The sequence below is a fragment of the Musa acuminata genome, chromosome BXJ3-2 (genome assembly GCF_036884655.1).
Source record: "Musa acuminata AAA Group cultivar baxijiao chromosome BXJ3-2, Cavendish_Baxijiao_AAA, whole genome shotgun sequence".
Taxonomy (NCBI): domain Eukaryota; kingdom Viridiplantae; phylum Streptophyta; class Magnoliopsida; order Zingiberales; family Musaceae; genus Musa; species Musa acuminata.
In genome coordinates, this window is record NC_088350.1 from 2,523,966 (window position 1) to 2,546,254 (window position 22,289).

The following is a 22,289-nucleotide window of genomic DNA, read 5'->3' on the forward strand; positions in this document are numbered from 1 at the left end:
GAAACAGGGTAAGTCCGGCGTGAACAAGGGCTACGATAGAGAGATCTACTAGTAGTGATTCGGTGGTCAACGTTAGAGTCTCAGTGGAATCAGATCTGGAGATCGGATCAGCAGCGATTGCAGGGAGGTGGTTTGCTGTTGCTAGCGAGGATGATGGCGAGGATGGAGCAGCAGCGTCGGTGAGGGAAGAAGCACAGCAGCATTGGTGAGGGAAGAAGCACAGCAACGTCGGTGAGGGAAGAAGCATCAGTGTCTGCAGCGCTAGAGGCTGAGCACCTCAGCTAACGAGGTTGTGTGAGGAGTCGGATAGCGAGAAGAGAGCTTGCTCTAGGCAAGCGGCTCTGATACCATGATAAAATATGAGATGTAATTACAGAGTTTATTTAGATAGTAAACTTTGATAGCTGTTTATACACCTTTGCTTCGCAAATCCAACAAGCGTCACGGCAAACTGCCCACCGTCTCTTCTCATGAACCCCCGAGCTCACAGGGACAACACTCCTCATCCTCGCTTCCATGTCCTTAATTAGGATCTGATCTTATTCGAGGAAGATTCCTCCTCCTCCTCCGAGGATCAATATCAATGCAGCAGTAAGACATCCATCGTACATGGACAACGTGAGTTGGCCATGCTTGATCAACTCCCCTAACCCTTCTTGAGCTAGCCAGCCATGGTCGTGCAGTCTACCTTGCTGCACAACCCAATGCCGCCCCCGCCGCCTCCGCTGCCTCTCGACCACCTCCCCCGGCCACTGCTCGGCCTCCGGCCACTCGAGCCCACCAGTTTCCCGATCGAATTCGCCGGGGAGCTACCGGTGCTCTTGGGGTTGGGAAACGAATTGCATAGCGTCGTCAAGAGAGTGGATGTGAGGCCAGGAACGCCCGACAGCTTCGTCGACGAGCTCCCCTCGGACATGTTCGACTACCCGCCGCCACCCGCGTCATGGACATCGCAATTGGCGGTTGGATTATGGCGTCCGTTGAGTGTTCATCATATCATGAGACTTACCACTCATCAAGTTTCTGTTGCCTCACATCAAGAATATAAGAACTGCACAAAAAGCCATTTTAATCGATCCATCGAGGGAAAGCTGTTCGACACATCATATGACAACCTACAATTGGTGAAGGTGATCAAAAGCAATACAAAACTACGTGTGCATAATGAAAGAGTATTGCTGAAGGGTGGACAAAATCAAAGGAATTAAAACGTTAATTCTATATATAATATGAGACTTCACCTTACGAGTTTCTATCTAGCAGCATACATCCCTAAGATAGAACAAGTGTTCTCTTATTCTTTAAGGATTATTACATGATTTTATAGGGTTTAAATTATTCTCTTATCATTATTCTTTAATGATTATTGCATGGTTTATAGGGTTTAAATATAAATCTACACAAATTTGACTTAAAAAACCCTTAAAATTATTTTAAAATAGAAATTTTATTTTAATGAAGTCATTATTTATATCGTATTTGTCTACTGTAATGAATGATTGAGTTAGATTAGACAAATTTCATGGTAATACACTTAAAAATCAACTACATTAGACTCAATTATATAATCAACTTGAAAAATGTAGCAATCCGACTATAAAAATATCTAAAATCATCTAAAATACAAAAACAAATGGAATCACTATATTTATCATATTTGCTTGCTACGATGAAAGATTGAGATGAGTTGTTATGCTCGATTACAAAATCAAAATATAAATGAACTATGTTACATTTGATTTTACAAACTGAGTGTAACACAATTGACGTATGAATGTAACACCATAAAATAACTCATGTCGGAATTCAACAATCGAAGTAAAATATGATATATATAATAATAATAATAAAAATAATAAAAATAATAATAATTACTTTATTACTTTTTTCTAATTCTTGTTGATTTTAGAGACTTTTACCATCCAATTTGATATTTTTTTATCTTAATTCTATAATCAAAATGTAACAAGATTGTAACAATATACAATTTGTTCTCTTTGAAAAAATACATATATAGTTTGTTCAACTCACTTCAACTTTCCAAAATCAAAGAAAAATATTATAAAGATAATTACTCCGATGATTTTTTATTTTAGGAACTTTTTAAAAAGAATGTGGTTCATTGTATTAATTCCATGTGGATCATTGTATTAGAAATCTATAAAATGATGTTTTTAAGATAAATCCAAAAAAATATATGCCAGAGGAAGAGAGAGAACATGTGCAATTAAAACATCAGAAAATTTATTATTATTATTATATAATATTTAGATTGAAGACTTTCATTTAATTGATTGGCCCATAAAGAAAAATATTTAAAAGAGGATTTTTTTTTTTTTTGACAAACGATAAGTTTAGGATCAAACCATAACTATCAATCAAGATCTTTATCTGCCAAGCTAACACCTTCTTGATGAAGTTGGAGATAATAGATAATAAGAAAATATAAAGATTTGCTAAGATAAAAAAAATTATATGAGAAAGAGAGAAAAATTCACGTGAGATATATTATGAAGGGAGTAAATCTCATATACTATTTATTATAGAGATGTCTGATTACCTTATCCATACCCCTTTACTGTTGCATTTTTATCAACAAGATTTAGAAACGACTCTTGACATGTCATAAAAGGAATATAATTTAATAGGGTTAAACGGGAACATAATCTGATTAGGTAGGAGGAAAGAATATAGAAAGGATTAATTAGCAGATAAAAAAAATCTCGAGTCTTTTAATTGTCGACTTTATTATACGGAAAGAATCAGCAGATAAGACTTGATTGCAAAATGAATCCAGACCGTTCATAATACCAAGTGTACGATCGATGCCGTCTCCAGAACGGATCCTCTCATCAATTTGTGTATCTATTTATCCGCCCCGAATCCCAACCCGATCTGCTGCTTTAGGGATCGAGACCGGTGGCGGAGGACGAGGCAGAGGCCGCGGACCTTCGACCGAGCGAGAGATGACCAGAAGGTGCTCACACTGCAGCCACGATGGGCACAACTCGAGGACGTGTCCCGACCGGGGACTGATGTTGTTTGGGGTCCGGCTCACCGGTGGGACGATCCGGAAGAGCGCCAGCATGGGGAATCTCCCTCTCGCCTCTGGATCCATCCGGAAGAGTGCCAGCATGGGGAATCTCCTCCTCGCCTCTGGATCCGGTGGCGGCGCGTCGCCCCCCGACGGGCATGAGCCGGCCGCTGCAGCCGATGGATACGCTTCGGAGGATTTGGGCCAGGGGCCGTCATCGAGCGCCCGCGAGCGCAAGAAAGGTGTGTCTTTTCTTCTCTACGGTCCCTCTTTCTCGTGAATGGTTCGTGTTGCAGTTTTAGTCAAGATTCATTTGTTGTTGTTGAATTTGAGTCTCCAATTTGCACTGTTGTCGAAGTTAATTGTCCTTTGTACTTGTAAAAGATTGGATTTTGTAAGAATTTTACGGATGTGAATTGGAGTCACATACTTAATCTAGCGACGATACTTTTGCGGCGTTTTATCAAGGTTGAGTTTTGCAGTTCTGGACCAAGTTAAATATTAGAAAATAAACCCTGTCCAAACTAACGAATTCAGTGATTATTTTGCTGCATATTTTTGGATAGAAACATCATGGCGGCATCTACTTGTTATACTTGTGATACCCATAGTTTGTTGTTGGTGTCCAATTGTATTTATAAATCAGATAACATGATTAAATTTGTGGTTACTTGATGTTCATGCCGTTGGTTCACATATGTTTTGTGTTCACATGGTTGGAAGCCATTAGAAAGCATGATTAATGGTTGAGAACAAGAATAGTTATCTGGAAATGTACATCAGCATCAAAATCCTGAATAAGATAAATACTGTAATATAATGATAAAACATTGGAACGATGGACACAGCGATATATGGGAACATTGGCACTGTTAGAACATGATGTATTTAATCTAGATCTTAAACAAACTCATGGTCCTGAAAGCTACTATCAGCACTGGTGATTTTCTTGAGATGTGTTTTCAGAACATGAAGTGAGTTGTTGCTGGGGAGTTAGTCATCGCTGGTGACATCTGCACTGCTAGACTGATGGTGGAGGAATGAGGTCAAGGTTGTTGTGATTTGGCTTTCTGATGACTTAGTGGTTCAGCAGCAAGATTTGGTAAATGTTAAAATAGAGAACTAGGATGGGTGCTGATGCCTTTAAATTATTTGGATTTTATATTACCACTATTAATGAAGAGAATTTTCATATATGCAAACAATTTTTAAGGTCGAGTTCCTATTCTTTTGTACTAATCAGGATAACCAACCAAAACCAATAGGGTGGGTGAAGTATTTATGTATGGGATTAGTTACATTGTTGATAGTATTGGCAAGTTCTGATGTGAAATGTCTAGTCTGAAATGGTACAATCTATAATTGATTTGATTTTGGCTGATTTGTCATCCTTAGAGTTGAAAAGAAAAAAAAGTTAGTCAGAAATAGTTTGAGGCATTTAAACTTAACTGGAATTGATAATTATGGCCGATTTGATTTATAAAAGGAGAAGAAAATAGGACAGTAAGAAATATGGGAAGCTAAATTGTAGAAAGATAAAAAGAAACATGTAATTATGACCATGAAACAAATGAGGAAACATTGTTGCTGTTGTGTTTGTTATAAATTACAATCATCATATTTGTTTTCTACCACTATTGTTGAAATATCCATCATCAACTGCTCTATAAGACAGGAAAGAGTATTGAGAGTAGAAATGAGATAATAGTATTCTTAGCTTATTTTTAAAAAATAAGATCTTATCTTGTAGAGATGAGGTATCATGTAGTTTCACATGTTTTAAGTTTTACATGTTTAATTAATTATAAAATTAAAGATATTTTAGCATACAACAAATTTTTTGACATATTTTGTTATATATTTTTAAATATTTTTACTTTTCTTATATTTTTTATATTTTATCTTTTAAGATAAAATTTAACACAATCTTTTGTCAATCTTACTAATTTTGTTGATCCTGATCGTATCATCCCTAGTCGATATGATACTATCATCTTTAGTTGGTTTTGATCTTGATATCAATTTTGTGAAACATGGTCAATAGAGCTTCAAAGATACACTTTAGGCAGGGTAATAAATAAAAAGAGAAATGTTGAATATATTATATTGCACTTGTGGGTGGTTTGTATGAAAAATAATTCAAAATGTTCTACATGATATGGAGCAACAGTTATTGATAAATGTATGCCTGAAAAGGTGAAAATATGAGAAGGTTACTATGCTTAGATTTTTATTTTATAGGGAAGTCAAATAATTCACATGTATGTTATTTCAAGTCACCATAATTATGTCATTGGAAGTTTAGCAGAACAAGTTCTAGTTTATAGCGTAAAAAGAAAGGACAGAAACCATTATTTTATCCAATAATATCTTTGTTTATGTATTTGAGAGAGTAGTTCCTTTTTTTCCTTAGCGTGGAAAAGAGCCGGCAATATTGGTGTGTAATTGGTGGTGGTCAATTCAAATTATGTTTAGATACATTGGTGTTTCGGACTTGCGAATTAAGTTCTTGAAGTTCTGAAATGTCTAATTTCTAATGTTAAAATGAGTGAAATTGACAAAAGTTTAAGTAATTTTGAGCTTGAGATTCTAAAATTTCTAAATTGGCAGTCTAAAGGATTACAAATCATGTTAGTAAGAGCCCAATGATTGCAACAAAGAACAATATTCAATGTTTATTTATGGAGTTATCAAGGGATCCAACTTAGAAGAGGGAGCAAGGATGCGAGGAGGGAGAAAGATAGGGGAGAGATCAATTGGTGCAAAGAAATATGTGGTTGATGTGATGTGGTGTCAAATGGTCTATATACCCTGTAGTTGCAAGATATAGAAAAGTTTCATGATAATATTTTAAATGGACTAGAATAAGTAGGATAACTAAATCTAGATGTGATATGAATCAGACTTGGATCTTTTTTTTTTATTGAACATAACCCAAAACTGGATTCATTTGTAGGCATTCATGAACCATGATCACTGGCGAACCATTGCTGATGCAATTACAAGCTTTCTTATGCATTCGATGTCCAATAAAATTCATGTATACATGAAAATTCCTGCATGTAAATTATATGTGAATTGCATAGCTTTAGGTATTACGGAGTTCAAAATAGGAGACAAGGTATAATTTCATTCCATTATTTTGAGTTCTTGTAACTCTTTGGTTTCTTATTTACTTTTTGAAATATAGGAGCCGACTTGATGTTACTTATTTGTCATAGGATCTATATTTTGAATTTTGCAAATATACCTAAAGTACTCTGAAACTTTCTTGTTTATTTGAGACGTCATCCATATTATAAGTGCACGGTTGTAGATGTCAGCTGTTTTGGATTGGTGATTGAGATTGGTGATGATGATCTGTTATTTCACTGAATGATGATTAGCCTATTTAGTTACTGTGACACCCATTTTGTAAATGTTCTTTAGAAAGGTCTTGTACTTCATATTCATCCATTATGATGCAATGTGTTCTGACTGAATTGTTTGCAGGTACTCCATGGACAGAAGAAGAGCATAGGAGGTTTCTGCTTGGCTTGAAAAAGCTTGGCAAAGGTGATTGGCGTGGGATATCCCGCAACTATGTGATATCAAGAACACCTACTCAAGTGGCTAGCCATGCTCAAAAGTACTTTATTCGCCAAACCAATATGAATAGAAGAAAGAGAAGATCAAGTCTATTTGATATGGTGCCTGATGAGGTATTTATTCTATCTCTACATGCATAATTCTTTCAGATGTGTATCCTACGCTTGCCTACTTTTTACATGAAATTATTGATTGATTATCATCTTCAAGTATCGCATGAAGTATAGACTGATAGGAATAAGCTTATGGCACCCAAATGTTTATTTTGGCTCTCTTGAAAGGGAAAGTGAGTTTTGGCACCATGGCAGAACTGGGAGCTTCCTGAGTGGTTGACTCGTCTCACCTCTTTTAGCTCCACATCCTTGATTATCACTGACCTTAGCCTTGGAGAGAGACTCTGAATTGGTAAAACTGGTTTTCCTCAATATTATCTTCTAAGGAGTGAAAAGGTGAATGAATTTTTGTAGGGAGGGCCAGATGGCAACTAACTTTACTAGCTTCACAGCTAGTAACTTTACACATGAATTTGATATATTAGCAAACCAAAATTTCCCCTTTTTCAAAGAGGAACTAACTTTACTAGCTTCACAGCTTTCACTGAGTGTGTTCCAAAACTAAAATATTGAAATCATTCTGGAACCAGAATGAGGAACTTTGCATCAGCTGTATAAGATCTTCTTTGTAGCATTTTAGTGCAAAGCTAGGAAGTATAATTCTCTTTTAATTAGAACCATAGTGTATATTGAGTGGGCATAATGATAATTATCTTAATAAAGCCTGTGCAAGGCTTAGCCCTAGCATCGTTTCATATCTGACCATGCATTCATACATCCTCTCTTTGCTATTAAGGAATTTGAAGTTGTGATGATAGTATTCAATTATCAAAATGGCTTTTATCTTTGTCAGCCTGTTGAACCTCAATCCATTCCAGTGAATTGCCAAGAAACAGAGACTCAGAACAAAAATATACACCAAGTAGCTCCAGTGTTGGATGAAGAGTGCAAACCGGTGGAGGACGCTAACAACAAAGTTGCTGGAGGGGCGAAAGAGCAACAACCAGAAATTGCACACTGCAGTTACCCACTGCCGCTTCCTGCTTATTTTCCACCGTTTGTGCCATTTTCGTTCTGCGTATGGCCAGGTTATGCAGCAGATACTTCAGAGCGGCAAGCTTACGAGATCATTAGGCCAACTGCAATACACACAAAGAATCCCATAAAGGTCGATGATGTCGTGGGCATGTCAAAACTGAGCTTAAAAGAGCAACTGGGAGAAACAGCATCTGCGCCATTGACATTGGACTTATTGGGAGGGTCAAACAGGCAATCTGCTTTTCATTCTAATCCACCCACCAGGGCTCACTCATGATAAACTTTATGATATGATAAGCCTCAACCTTTTTCTTGTTAATAGAAAGGTGAAACTGACCGAGTCATGGACAACTCTTACAGTTCAGTTAGGTTTATGAATATGCCTCATTTTCAGTGGTAGCTTTCTCAGGAATTAAATCATCATACAATCTTTTGAAAAGCAACTCCTAATTGTCTTGCTGATTCCTTCATCCACATACCATCTCACCTTGCTGGAGTATGACATATAGCATCTGCATGTTTATTCCTGAGCCGATGTGCCTGTTCGTTGTGCCACTTCCTGCCAAAGCTTTCAGGGCAGGTAAAACGAGGCCTGCCATGAGTACTCTTTATTATTTTACCTTTTCTTTTCATCTTCCTTATTATCCCCCCCCCCCCCACCCCCACCCCACCCCTCTTTTATCTTTTGTGGTGTCACTTGGGGCATCATTCTCTATTTGGGACGAGAGAATTGCCACTTCAAATTTAGAACTTTAAATTCTATGACATGATGCTACTCTTTTAACTTCTGTAGAATGAAGTAGTCTATGAGAGCCTTGTAAGTAATGAAGGCTCTTCTTTGGTCAATCAAAGGATCCATATCATAGGTTGAGAAAGTATTTATACCAGAGGTAACATTGAAGACGAGAGTTAGAAAGATGACCTAATCCAAGTGTACTGGGATTCTGTGTTTAAAAACAGAGTGCAGTTGGAGTATATGATGGAAGGCAAAAAACTAAAGGATTCTCTAATATCATCTGTTGGGAAGCGTTTAAACCAGAGGGAACAATTGAAGATGAAAGTTAGAAAGATGACCTAATCTAACTGTTCTGGGATTCTGTCTTTGAAAACAGAGTGCAGTCGAAATATATGATGGAAGGGCAAAAACTAAAGCATTCTCTAATTCACATGATTCGCCTCTACGGATTAACCAACGCCCATTAACACTCCACCCACAATCAGATTTGGCGTCTAATGGTTGCAAGTGAATCACCATAACCAAATTCAACATAAAACAGTTATGTAACCCAAATATGTTATCCAGTAACCAAATTCAACATAAAACAGTTATTTCTAGGCTACACACTTTTTTCGGTCACCATAAACCAGACTAGTAGAAAAACTTGCACATGAAATCTTGTCTCCAAGCAAAATGTTGCCGTCAGTTCTGAATGCTGCCACATAGAAATTCATACTTTGACGTAAGCAGCAATCTTGATTCCTAGCAAAATGGAGAGTGAAATCATCCTCGCCAATGATGTTTACATAATGTGGTCAGGAGGTCCCGAGTTCATTTTGCAAACACTTGTTCCATTTTTATGCTTAACAATGTATTCCAGCTAACAAAATATAGAGAATTTTCCTAGATCCATCTCTATATCCTTAAAAATGTAAAAACATTGATAAAATTGCAACCGCGATAAAAAGATTGGCAATAAAAGCACCCCCAATGTTGTAATAGCGGCAACAATAACAATATGGTCTGGAGCCATAATGATCTGGGGGAAAAAAGGGGACTGTTGAAATGAGACCCAAAGTTAGATTGAAAGCTTGCAATATGCTTCAGACTTGCGTCAAGAGAACTCGGGAGTTATACTATAAGATACACCTGTTTGGCCACTCTCTGTGAGCACCCTGAAATTTTCAGTGCTGAAGGCCTGTGAAGAGTTTGATAATATGTTTCTTTGCAAATGGCAACATGCACAATATTCCACCTCAAAAACCATAGCGTCCTCTAGAAATGAAGCAACAGTAGCACCTATAGCCTCACCTGCACATGAGAAAGAAGGATGGATAAGTGCTCACACAACCAAATCTAGAAGATAGCATAGACATGAATTTGTGGTTATGTGCCACCTGCCTGCCCAGAAACACCATAACAAAAATCAATTTATCTTTTATACAGTGATAACATGAAGCAAGGCAACAAAGGCAATTAAATAGGTGTTTTCAAAACCTAAGAAATTGCAGAAAGATGGAAGCAGCTTTCATTTCATCCACATGCTGCCACATCACATAATAATGCAAATACCCTACAGCAAATTTATTCATGCATTGGCAACAAAAAATAATTTCAGGAGTAAATTTGCCGACTAGACTCAAGATATGTGGATAATTTATGTTACTATATATTTAAGGATTGTATAACAGATATAAAAATGCGTTTATAATCAAGTGAAGAAGAATATGCATATTATATTTTTTTTTCGGGAAAAACACACTAACCATGTGAGACTAGCAGCAAGTTTTCATTGGGATATTTGTCACTGAGAGCCTGAATAACACTTATATATCTCTTTCTTGCTTCAAGCAGAGATTCCTCCCATTGTGGCAACTGCAGAAAAGGCAAAATTTTGCAGCTATAAGTTTCTGGAAATTCAATAGGCAAATGCATGAACAAAATATTTCTGATGAGCAATTAAAATTGTATAGGAATAAACCTCTTTGTAAATACTCTCCGCAGAATGATCCAATGTTCCAGCTGGCAACAAAGCTTCAAGCTCCGAGATATGAGGAAACCATTTATTATCTTTAGGAGCTACACTACTACGTATTGCTTGTGAGTTTAGCATCTCACATAATCCAAACTCAATAGAGACCTGCAGAATGGACAATCAAAGTTCAAGATAAAACAAGAAAATGAACAAGGCAAGAACTTACAGCAGGTAAAATTTTATATGATTTCAGACATAAGAGACGTATATTCTGCTCAATAGGATCAAATGAGACCAGATTTTCATGTAGAAAGATCAGGATGTTGGAATTGGACAGGCTGAAATATCTCGGGCAATCGGAGCTGAAACATCTTCCACTTCCCCCCATTTTTTTTCAATTTATTCATCTTCTCTTCTATTCTCTGTCTCGATTTAGTTTCTTTGTCAATGTTTCCCTTTATGTGCTGTTCTTTCCATACCATCTATATTGCTTTTGTGATTAAAGCAGAAATTAGACCATTAGAATTTGCATCAAATCATATTCAGATTTCTTTAGATCTGAAGTCATGCCTACCCAATAGTACATGATGTTACATTGATATAAGTCTGACTGAAAGTTCTATCATAACAAACAGAATATGCCTATCTGCAAGTGGAATTTATAACAACCTTTATGAATGCTCTCTTTGTGCAAGTTCATTCGACTGGTCTCCTTTCTGAAAGGCTTCTATGTTCTTAATGATGGCTCAAGCATCCACTGAATCATGGGCAAACCAAATAAAGTTTACAAATAACTTGGTGATGAGGAACAAATAAATTTGAAGAACTTCAAATGCATTCCTAATTTTTTTCTAACAAGATAAGATGAGGACCCCAAAATATTGGACCAATTATCTCATGAATATCACAACAAAAACCCTAAATCAGTTATTAGGGAAAATTATTTTTTGAAAATTTAAAACTAATAACTTATTATTGTTGAATCCCGAATTTTAATGATGAAATCAATTGATAAGTTTGTGATCTAATCAACGTTTTGAGAAAAGTGATTCAAGACTAACTTCGATCATGGAAAGGCAAAACGATTGAAGAAGAAGAATCAGATGTTGGGCCGGAATCAGAGATTGGGGATCGGGTCTGAAGAATCGAACATTGCACCAAGATCGGATGTTGCGGGAGTCAACATGCCGATGGATCGGATAATTCGCCGAAGGTTCGGACGATGTGCCAGAAGTTCGGATAAACCAATGACATGCCGAACAACATAGAATTCTTGTATTGTAGTCGTTTACATCTTGATCATCGTAGTTTAGGTCGAATTTGAGTTAGTTTTGGGTGTAACCATGCTAACTTAATTAGGGGACCCATTAGCCCTAAATCGAGGCTAATTTAGGCCCATTAGAAGGCCCATTTAGTAACCCAAAGTTAGGTCAGGCGGTGCCGGTGGAACCACCTATGAGCTGGAATATACGAAATGTACGTTTTCCGAAAGACCCGGTGGTGGTACCGCCCAAACTGGCGATAGTACTGTCAGTACACGGTCTCCAATGTTGTCAAGCAGTAGTACCGTCAAACTGGGCGGTGGTACCGCTAGTAGTTAATGCTGCAGGTGGTGGTACCGCCTAGCACTGGCGGTAGTACCGAGTACCGCCAGGACCTCGAAATCTCGAGGATAAGACTTTTTGGCTCTATTTTCGAAGTCATTTAGGGCTTATAAATACCCCACTCATTCTTGCTTAAGCAAGAAAAGTGAACAAAACGGCTTATGATTCTGAGTTGTAAGTCTCGAAAAGTATTAAGTGTCCCCCTCCTCTTTAAAGTTTTGAGCTCATTCTAAGAGAAGTGTGAGATTTGTAAAAATTCTCTCCTAAACTTGTGAAAAGGAGAAAGAGTTGTAAAGAGGGTAGTTGGTTTTCGCCCATTGAAAGAATATTGTTAGTGAACGCCGATGGCCTCAACGGAAGAGGAATCGGGAGTGAACGTAGGTCACGACAATCAAACCACTATAAATTTGATGTGCATTTCCTTTATGCTTTTCATTGCCAGTACTTATTTATTTAATTATCTACTACTCTCACTTGCTCTCTAAGTTTATACGCATTTCCGATATGGTTTCATCATTCGAAATTTTCAAAATTGCAACTTTACGAAAGCATTAATTCACTCCGCCTCTTAGTGTTGTTATGGTCTTAACAATTGGTATCAGAGCTAAGTTTCTCTCGGTTGGTTTAACACCCAAGAGAGATCAAATGGCTTTTGCCAGCAATCAAGAGTCACTCTATCACTCGTCCTCCTATATTTAATGGGACAGACTACACATATTGAAAAACACGAATGAGGATTTTTCTGATTTCTATAGACTTTAATTTATGGAATATTGTCGAATGTGGTTTTCAAAAATCCTCTAGACCAATGAATGAATGGAATGTTCTAGAGAAAAAATCGTTTTCCTTAAATGCTAAAGCTATGAATGCTTTATTTTGTGCTTTAGACAAAAATGAGTTTAGTCATGTTTTTATATACAAAACTACACATGATATTTGGCTCACACTCGAAGTTACATATGAAGGCACAAGTAGAGTTAAAGAGTCTAAGATTAACCTTTTGGTGCATAATTATGAATTGTTTCGAATAAAGCCAAGTGAAACAATTGGTAACATGTACACTCGTTTTACGGATATTGTTAATGGTTTGAAAGCACTTGGTAAAAATTTAACTAATCTTGAACTTGTTAATAAAATTTTACAATCTCTTCTAAAAAATTGGGATCCAAAAGTAACTGCTATTCAAGAAGCAAAAGATTTGAACTATTTTTCGCTTGAAGAACTCATAGGGTCATTAATGACCTATGATGAACATGAGAACAACCTTCCAAGAAACATGAAGGATATGACACTTAGAATCAAAGAAAACCACTCAAGCAAAAGCTCAAGTGATGATGATGACTTGGCACTCCTTACAAGAAAATTTAAAAATTTATAAAAAGAAACAAAACAAATCTTGTAAAACAAGATATTAAGAATAAAAACGAACTAAAAAAAGACACAATAATCTTCTATGAATACAAGAAGTCGGGGCACTTCAAAAGTGAATACCCATAACTGAAGAAGAAAATGCTAGCACAAAAGAAGAAGAAAGCACTCAAGGCAACTTGGGACGAATCAAGTGCATCAGAAGATGAGGAGCAAACCAATGAAGATGAGGTGGCAAACTATGTTTTAATGGCTCTCAATGATGTGGTATGTGACTCAACCGAAACCTATTTGTCTTATGATGAATTACTTAATATTTTTATGATTTATATGATGATTTTAAATTAGTTGGTAAAAAATATAAATTGCTAAAAAAGGATCATGCTTCTCTCTCTAGTAAACTTGAAAAATTGAAAAATGAGCATGATAATTGCATGTTAACCTCTTGTACTAAATGTGAAGAGTTAAACTTAGTCAAAAAGGAAAATGTGATATTATAACAAACTTTAGAAAATTTAAAATTGAAAACAAATCATTAAACATAATCCTTTTTAACAAAGGTCATGTACATAGAAAAGAAGGAATCGACTTTGTGAGTAATAACACTCAACAAAAGCCAACTATATTTGTTAAAGGACCCACATTGTATGTTTCCCCCAAAATTAAATATAATTTTTATGGTAGATATGGTCATTATGCCTATAAATGTTCATTTAAAAAATATAACTTACATAAATTAGTTTGGATTCCTAAAGGAACCATAAATAACTTAATGCCAATAGTTAAGATAGGTAGATCTTTTCATGAGGGACCCAAAGTCAAATGGGTACCTAAAGCAAACCCCCTTTCTTGTAAATATGTCTACAATCAAAAGCTAAGAGCAATAGATGATATCTTGATAGTGAATGCTCAAAGCACATGACTGAAGATCTAATATATTTCTCTAAGCTCACTACCTAAGACGAAGGATATGTCACCTTCGGAGACAACAATAAAGAAAAAATTATTGGCAAAGGAAATATAGGTAACAAATCAAACTTCTTGATTGAATATGTTTTATTAGTAGATAGTTTAAAATGCAACTTACTAAGCATTAGTCAATTTTGTAATAAGGGTTATAATATCAAATTTGAATCTAATGCTTACATTATAGAGATACCATACAAAAATAGATCTATGATTGTCTTAAGGACTAATAATGTGTATACTATTGATCTTGATGATTTTTATGATAAAACTTATTTTTCGATTTTAAACGATAATGCATGACTTTGGCATAGAAGATTAGGTCATGCAAGTATGAAACTAATTTCACAAATTACAACTAAAGAACTTATAAGAGATATATTTATAATTAAATTTGTCAAAGATAAAATTTGTGATGCATACGAACTAATAACAAATAAAGAATAACTTTAAGTCTAAAAATAAAGTAAGTACCTCTAGACCACTACAATTAATCTATATAGATTTATTTGAACCAATTGATATCACGAGTCTAGGAGGTAGTAAATATGCTTTTGTAATTGTTGATGATTATAGTAGATATACTTGGACATACTTCGTGGCATATAAAAGTGATTGCTTTAAATATTTTTTAAAGTTTTACAAACTAGTTCAAACTGAAAAGGGTTTTATGATTTCCACTATTCGAAGTGATCATGGTGGTAAATTTAAAAATCATGATTTTTAAGATTTTTATGATTTATATGGGTATGACCACAATTTCTCTATTTCAAGAAATCCACAAGAGAATAAAGTTGTTGAGAGAAAAAATAGGAGTTTACAAGAGAGGGTAAGAATCATGCTAAATGAACCTACCCAAATATTTTTGGGTCAAAGCCATTAACACAATATGCTATGTCATGAACAGAGTTCTCGTAAGACCATTACTATCTAAAACTCCTTATGAATTATGGAACAATAAAAAACCCATTTCTTATGTTAAAGTTTTTGGTTATAAATATTTTATTTTAAATGAAAAGGATACCTTAGGAAAATTTGATACAAAATACGATGAAGACATTTTTCTTGGATATTCCTCTATTTCTAAAGCTTATCGTGTCTTTAATAAAAGAACCTTGGTTATTGAGGAATCTATTCATGTTGTTTTTAATGAGTTTTTCGAATTTAAGAAAAATGATCTTGACGATGATTTTGATTTTGATTTTGATTTTGATATTTTGAATTTAAATAAAAATTCTCCTCTCCCAAGCAACTTGGATGCATTTACTTCCAAAGAATCTTTACCCAAGGAATGGAAGTATGTAGATGCTCATCCTAAGGAGTTAATCATTGGAGATACATCAAAAAGTGTTCAAACTCGTTCTTCATTTAAAATTTTTTATGCTGATGCTGTCCTTTTATCTCAAATTAAACCTAAATGCATTGACGATGCTCTAAAAGATGATTCATAGGTTTTTATAATGCATGAAGAGTTAAATCAATTTTAAGAGAAATAAGGTGTGGATCCTTGTTCCTAGACCTAGTGACCATCTTGTAATTGGCACTAAATGGATATTTAGGAATGAACTTGGTATCGTGGTTCAAAATAAGACAAGATTAGTGGCCAAAGGTTTCAACCAAGAAGAAAGTATTGACTATGAAGAAACCTTCGCTCCGGTGGCAAGACTTAATTTTAAGTTATTTCAAATGGATATTAAAAGTGTTTTTCTTAATGACTTTATTTCTAAAAAAGTTTATGTTGAACAACCACCTGAATCTGAGAATGTTCTTTTTCTAAGAATGGCTTTTTGAAAGGCAAGGTCGATACCACATTATTTATTAAATATTTTAAAATATTTTTTATTGTTCAAATTTATGTTGATGATATTATTTTTTATTCCATATATGAGTCTTTGTGTGAATCTTTTGCCAAAAGTATGAGTTAAGAATTCGAAATGAGTTTAATGGGTGAATTGATATTTTTCTTAGGATTGCAAATTAAACAACTAAGTGATGGAACTTTTGTTAGTTAAACTAAGTATGCTTTAGATCTATTAAAACGATTTCATATAGATAGTGCTAAGACTATTAACACACGAGCATCTCTACAAAATTAAATATAGACAATGAAGGAGAATGTTTTGATCAAAAGACTTATAGAGGTATGATAGGTAGTTTACTATACCTCACAGCAACTAGACCTGATATTATGTTTAGTGTTGGACTTTATGCTAGATTTCAATCTAATCCTAAACAATCTCATTACAAAGCAATTAAAAGGATATTTAGATACTTAAAAGGAACTCCTAATCTAGGATTATGGTATCCAAAATCTAAAAATCTTGAATTAATTGCCTATGTTGATGCTGATTTTGCTGGATGTATAATAGATAAAAAAATCACATATGGAACATGTCAACTCTTAAGTCATGCTCTTGTTTTTTGGTCTTCTAAGAAACAAAATTCTATTGCATTATCTACAACCAAGGCTAAATATAGATGAAAAACACTTTATAAGACTATGAATTTTACTTGAAAAACATTCCTATGAAATGTGATAATACTAATACAATATGTTTAACAAAGAATCTTATTCAACACTCTAGAACTAAACACATTGATATTAGACATCATTTTATTAGAGATCATGTAAATAATCATGATATATCTTTAGATTTTATTGACACAAAACATCAATTAGTAGATATTTTTATGAAACCATTGAATGAGGAACAATTCGATTTTATTATAAGAGAATTAGGCATGTTAAATTTTCCAAATGCATGAATTCTTCTTATATATTTTTCGAATCATTATCTTGATTTATCAATTTTCATGACTTGAGTTTTCTTTTTGAATCAAGATCGTTTCCTATCATTCATTCTTCTTGCTATTTACAAACGAAGAGATTTGTCAAAAATGACTCATTGTATTCATGACTTAATCTTTTATTTTTTTTTTTTAATGATTGAAATATATGCACTATTGAATCCTTCCCTTCTCCTTTCTTTTTTTTATACTGACAAGGAGGAGAAAGAGAATTGCTAGCATGCCCATCTCAAGAGAAACAAAAAGTGCTAGCTTGTACATCTTAAGAGAATTAAAAGTGCTAGCTTACACATCTCAAGAGAGGCAAAAAGTGCTAGCTTGCACATCTTAATAGAGGCAAAAGTGCTAGTTTGGACATCTTAAAAACTTGCTAACTTACTGGCTTGCATGTTTCAAAAAATTACTAATTGCACTTTTCTCCTTTTTGTTGATAATAAAGGGGGAGAAGTAATGATGAATGATTTAAAATTTTAAATGTTTTGGTATCATGCATGTTATGCCCAAAGTGATAATGATTTTATGCTTTATGCATGATGCATGCAATACTTTAACTTATGATGTATGCAATGATATGCACGTATTGCATATGATCACTATGATTCATGATTAAAATTGTTTCGACTTTGATTAAAAGGTTATCATTTTTCTGAATTCAAGTTTATGTCGATATGGCATATAGATAGGGGGAGTTTAGTCAAAACTCCGTAATCAATTAGTTGTCATCATAAAAAAGAGGGAGATTATTGAATTCCAGATTTGGATGATAAAACCAATTGGTAAGTTTGTGATATAATCAATGTTTTGAGAAAAGTGATGCAAGACTAACTTCGATCATGAAAAGACAAAACGATTGAAGCAGAAGAATTAGACGTTGGGCCGGAATCAAAGATCGGGCATTGGGCCGGAAGAATCTGACATTGCACCAAGATTGAATGTTGCGAGATTCAACATGCCGATGGATTGGGCAATACACCGAAGGTTTGGACGATGCACCGAAAGTTCGGACGAAGTTCGGATGAACCAATGACATGCCAGACAATATAAAATTCTTGTCTTGTAGTCGTTTATGCCTTGATCGTCATAGTTTAGGCCTAATTTGAGTTAGTTTTGGGTGTAACCATGCTAAGTAAATTAGGAGGCCCATTGGGCTTGAATCAGGGCTGATTTGGCCCCATTAGGAGGCTCATTCAATGACCCACAGTTAGGTCTGGCGGTGCCAAATTAGGAGGCCCATTGGGCTTGAATCAGGGCTGATTTGGCCCCATTAGGAGGCTCATTCAATGACCCACAGTTAGGTCAGGCGGTGGCACCGCCAGACCAAGCGATGGAACCGCCTATAAGCTAGAACATACGAAGTGTATGTTTTCCGAAAGACCCGGCGGTGGTATCGCCTAGATTGGGGATAGTACCGTCAGTACACAGTCTCCCATGTTGTCAAGCAGTAGTACCGCCTAGACTGGGCGGTGGTACTGCCAGTAGTTAATGCTGCAAGCGGTGGTATTGCCCAACACTGGCGGTAATACCGCTAGGACCCCGAAATCTCGGGTATGAGATTTTTTTTGTTTCATTTTTGAAGTCATTTGGGGCCTATAAATACCCCACTCATTCTTGCTTGAGAAAGCAAGAAAAGTGAATAAAAATGTTTATGATTTTGAGTTGTAAGGTCTTGAAAAGTGTTAAGTGTCTCTCTCCTCTTTAAAATTTTGAATTCATTCTAAGAGAGGTGTGAAACTTGTAATGGTTCTCTCCTAAACTTATGAAAAGGAGAAATAGTTGTAAAGAGAGTAGTTGATCTTCGCTCATTGAAAGAATATTGTTAGTGAATGCCGATGGCCTCGACGAAAGAGGAATCGGGAGTGGACGTAGGTCGTGACGACCGAACCACTATAAATTCAGTATGCATTTCCTTCATGCTTTTCATTGCCATTACTTATTAACTTAATTGTCTACTACCTCACTTGTTCTCTAAGTTTAAATGCATTTTCGATACTGTTTCATCATTCGAAATTTTCAAAATTGTAATTTTACGAAAGCACTAATTCACTCCCTCTTTTAGTGCTAGTATGGTCCTAACAATTATAATCTAAAAGATATAAAGAATTATAAAAATTAAAAAAATAAGAAAATTTAAAAGATATAAAGAATCTAAAAAAGAAGCTAAAAATGCAGCTAATATGATAAAGATATCAAGCTTATAATAATTTTTATAATAAATTAGGTACTAAAGATAATGAAAAAGATATATATCAAATTGCTAAAGCTGTCAAGACAAAGATCAAAGAATACTTGTTAATAATAACGAGACTAAGGAAAGATGAAAAAAATATTTTTATAAATTATTTAATAAATATTCCATAGGACTTAGATTTAATGATAAAAAATAATGGTAGATTTAATAATCATATATTTGTTTGTAAAATTAGAGCTAATGAAGTAAAAGACGCATTAAAAAAGATAAAAACAACTTAAAAGTGTAGGGGCTGATGATATCCATATTAAGGTCTAAAAAAGTTTAAAGGATAAATGAGTAGTTTGGTTAACTAGCTCAGTTAACAAAATCATGAGATTCGAAATGATGTCTGATGAATGGAGGAGTTTTTTAGTGCCAATTTACAAAAATAAATGTGACATACAAAATTATTCAAATTATAGAGGAACTAAAATCATGAGCCATACTATAAAACTTTAGGAAAGAGTTATCGAAGGTAGGATAAGGCTTGAAACAAATATCTTTGAAAATTAATTTAATTTTATGCTTGGAAGATCAACCATAAAAATTATTTATTTATTAAGATAATTAATGAAAAAGTATATGAAGAAAAGAAAAGATTTACATATGGTTTTTATTAACTTATAGAAAATCTATGATAAGGTTCCTAAAGATTTATTATGATAGGTTTTAGAAAAGAAAGGTTTATACATTAATTATATTGATGTTATTAAAGATATGTATAATAATGTAGTTGTTAGTGTTAGAACTATAGAGAAAATATCTAGTGAGTTTTCTATTAGCATAAGATTACATGATGGATTCGTATTAAGCCCTTTTTTTTTATATTAATGATAGATGAATTTACTAGTCATTTGATAGAACTCTCTAGTGTATGTTATTTACTAATAATATTATCTTAGTTGATGAGAACCTAAATAAAATTAATTATAAATTTAAGATATGGAGACAAGTCTTGGAAACTAAAGGTTGTGGATTAAGTAGCACTAAAATTGAATATATAAAATACAATTTTAGTAATTCTAGAAATAGACAGGAGAATATAATTAAGCTGGACAAGAAGTCATTTTAAGTAAAAGCCTTAGGTATCTTATATAAATTATTTAACAAGGGGGAAAGATTGATGAAGATATTATTCATAAAGTAAAAATAAGATGGTTAAAATGGTAAGGAGTGTCAAAAGTCTTATGTGATCATCGGATAACTTTGAAATTAATAGAAAAATTTTATAAGACAACTATGAGACCAACAATACTTTATGGGTCTGAGTATTGAACACTTAAAGAAACAACATATACAAAAAGTTTACGTTGTCGAGATAAAAATGTTAAGATAGGTGTGTAGAGTTATTAGGAAAGATAGAAAAAAAATATTTTTATTCGTGAATAACAAAGTATCGCTTCAGTAGAGGATAAGATGAGAGAAAATTGTTTAAGCCAGATATGTGCTTGGAGACCCCTGGATGCAGTAGTCAGAAGAGGTGAAATAATTAATGTTAGTGGTATGAGAAAAGATAAAGAAAAACATAGAAAAACTTTAATAAAAAATATAAATAAAAATATAAATATTTTTAATTTAACTAAACATATAATTTTTTACAGATCTCAATGATGACAAAAGATTCATGTAGCCGATCTTAAATAATTGAAACTTACGACATTGATGTTGTATGACTTATTATAACCTATAATTGATTTTGAGAAGGAATTTAGGGCAGCCAATTTGCTAAAGAAATTGTTACATGAGTTCACTTAGGTATCTAAAAGGTCAGCATGTAAACCGAATTGTTTTTAAGAGAGATCTAAAAAAATAGGGACTTACTGAACAAATAATGGTTTTTAATGTTTACCAGTAATTGTGATTTTTTTTAACAAGTAATGTGATCTTGCAATGAGCATTCTTCATTTGGTTGACATATAAGAACTAAGGATAATTGACGCAAGTATTTTTAATCGTCCCAAAATATTAAAAGAACCCTCCAACATCTAAGCATAAAGGTTTTTAACTCGATAAATATGGACTGTTATAATCCAGTTAAATCGCGTAAACTTCTAGGGCTCCTCTCTACTCTATGAGAAACCAACCCAAGGAAGGGATAGAAGGAAATGACTTGATGGCGAACCTTGACGCGAGAGGGATCGAGCACGGCGTCCTGGCTGGTCCCCATGGCGAGGAGGCGGGTGTCGTCGCCGACGACGCAGCAGAGGGCGCGGATGACCTCGGTGGCGGTCTCAAGGCATCGGAGGAAGGGGGAGACGAGGACGCGATGGATGGGGAAGCCGACGCCGCGCAGCCGCTTCCCGGTTGTCCACGCCCGGATCAGCCCCCCCTCGGCGAGCGGCGGGTCCCACGGCCGGCTAGCGTGCGCCACCCACAGCGGCTCCAGGTGGTCGATCCGGTCCCCGTGCCTCATTACCAACACGTTCTGAACGCTCCCTTCTCCTTCTTCTCCTCCTCCCATTGCTTTGTTCTTTGTTCCGAGAAATGAAAGCCTTGTTTATCGAGGAGAGAGGAGCGTCTTCTTCCGGGGGGCGCAGTGGACCCGGTTCGGCCCTGACCGTTGACCAAAATGACCGATCGGGTCTCCTTGGACCGTTCGAAGCCAACCGAATCGACATTTAATATCGAATCGAACCGTCCTCGATCGGATCCATTCGGTTTGTCGAGTTCTATCGTCGACACCCACTGGATTTTGCTACTTCATTTTAACACTTATAATGTGGAAATAGGAGACAGTGAAAAGATACAGAATATGCAAACGGGGAGGAGACCGATAAAATTACGTCATTTTCTTTGATTGCTAGCCTTTCCAAATGTTCTTAAAAATATTTTTTTTTTCCTTTTATATGGAAGAAAGATAAAGAGGAAAATAACCGCTCATTCGGTTCAATTGGTTTAACACGACAA

At 35.0% G+C, this 22,289-nt stretch overlaps 2 protein-coding genes across 2 annotated transcripts; one reads left to right on the plus strand and one right to left on the minus strand.

Moving 5' to 3' along the window:
* The first annotated feature begins 2,893 nt into the window (after positions 1–2,893).
* LOC135630979 (transcription factor MYBS3-like) lies at positions 2,894–8,112 on the plus strand. The gene is made up of 3 exons (XM_065138325.1): positions 2,894–3,276; positions 6,527–6,735; positions 7,529–8,112. Exons 1-3 carry the CDS (start codon positions 2,967–2,969, stop codon positions 7,988–7,990), a joined length of 981 nt encoding a protein of 326 aa, XP_064994397.1. The 5' UTR covers positions 2,894–2,966; the 3' UTR covers positions 7,991–8,112.
* An 863-nt stretch (positions 8,113–8,975) lies between these two features.
* On the minus strand, positions 8,976–21,874 carry LOC103968887 (uncharacterized). Its single transcript, XM_018821481.2, has 4 exons — positions 21,505–21,874; positions 10,413–10,571; positions 10,198–10,306; positions 8,976–9,742 (listed from the first exon to the last, which is right to left on the minus strand). The coding sequence occupies exons 1-4, from the start codon at positions 21,841–21,843 to the stop codon at positions 9,546–9,548; spliced, it is 804 nt and encodes a 267-aa protein (XP_018677026.2). The 5' UTR covers positions 21,844–21,874; the 3' UTR covers positions 8,976–9,545.
* Between the last annotated feature and the right edge of the window lie 415 nt (positions 21,875–22,289).

Bases quoted from the DNA above. Each gene is read 5' to 3' on its own strand.
- LOC135630979 (XM_065138325.1), top strand. From the start codon at position 2,967: ATGACCAGAAGGTGCTCACACTGCAGCCACGATGGGCACAACTCGAGG. The intron at 3,277-6,526 runs GTGTGTCTTTTC...AATTGTTTGCAG, and splicing joins CGCCCGCGAGCGCAAGAAAG to GTACTCCATGGACAGAAGAA. The intron at 6,736-7,528 runs GTATTTATTCTA...TATCTTTGTCAG, and splicing joins TTGATATGGTGCCTGATGAG to CCTGTTGAACCTCAATCCAT.
- LOC103968887 (XM_018821481.2), bottom strand. From the start codon at position 21,843: ATGGGAGGAGGAGAAGAAGGAGAAGGGAGCGTTCAGAACGTGTTGGTA. The intron at 10,572-21,504 runs GTTCGCCATCAA...TCCATTCTGCAG, and splicing joins TCGATCCCTCTCGCGTCAAG to GTCTCTATTGAGTTTGGATT. The intron at 10,307-10,412 runs GTTTATTCCTAT...CCTTTTCTGCAG, and splicing joins CGGAGAGTATTTACAAAGAG to TTGCCACAATGGGAGGAATC.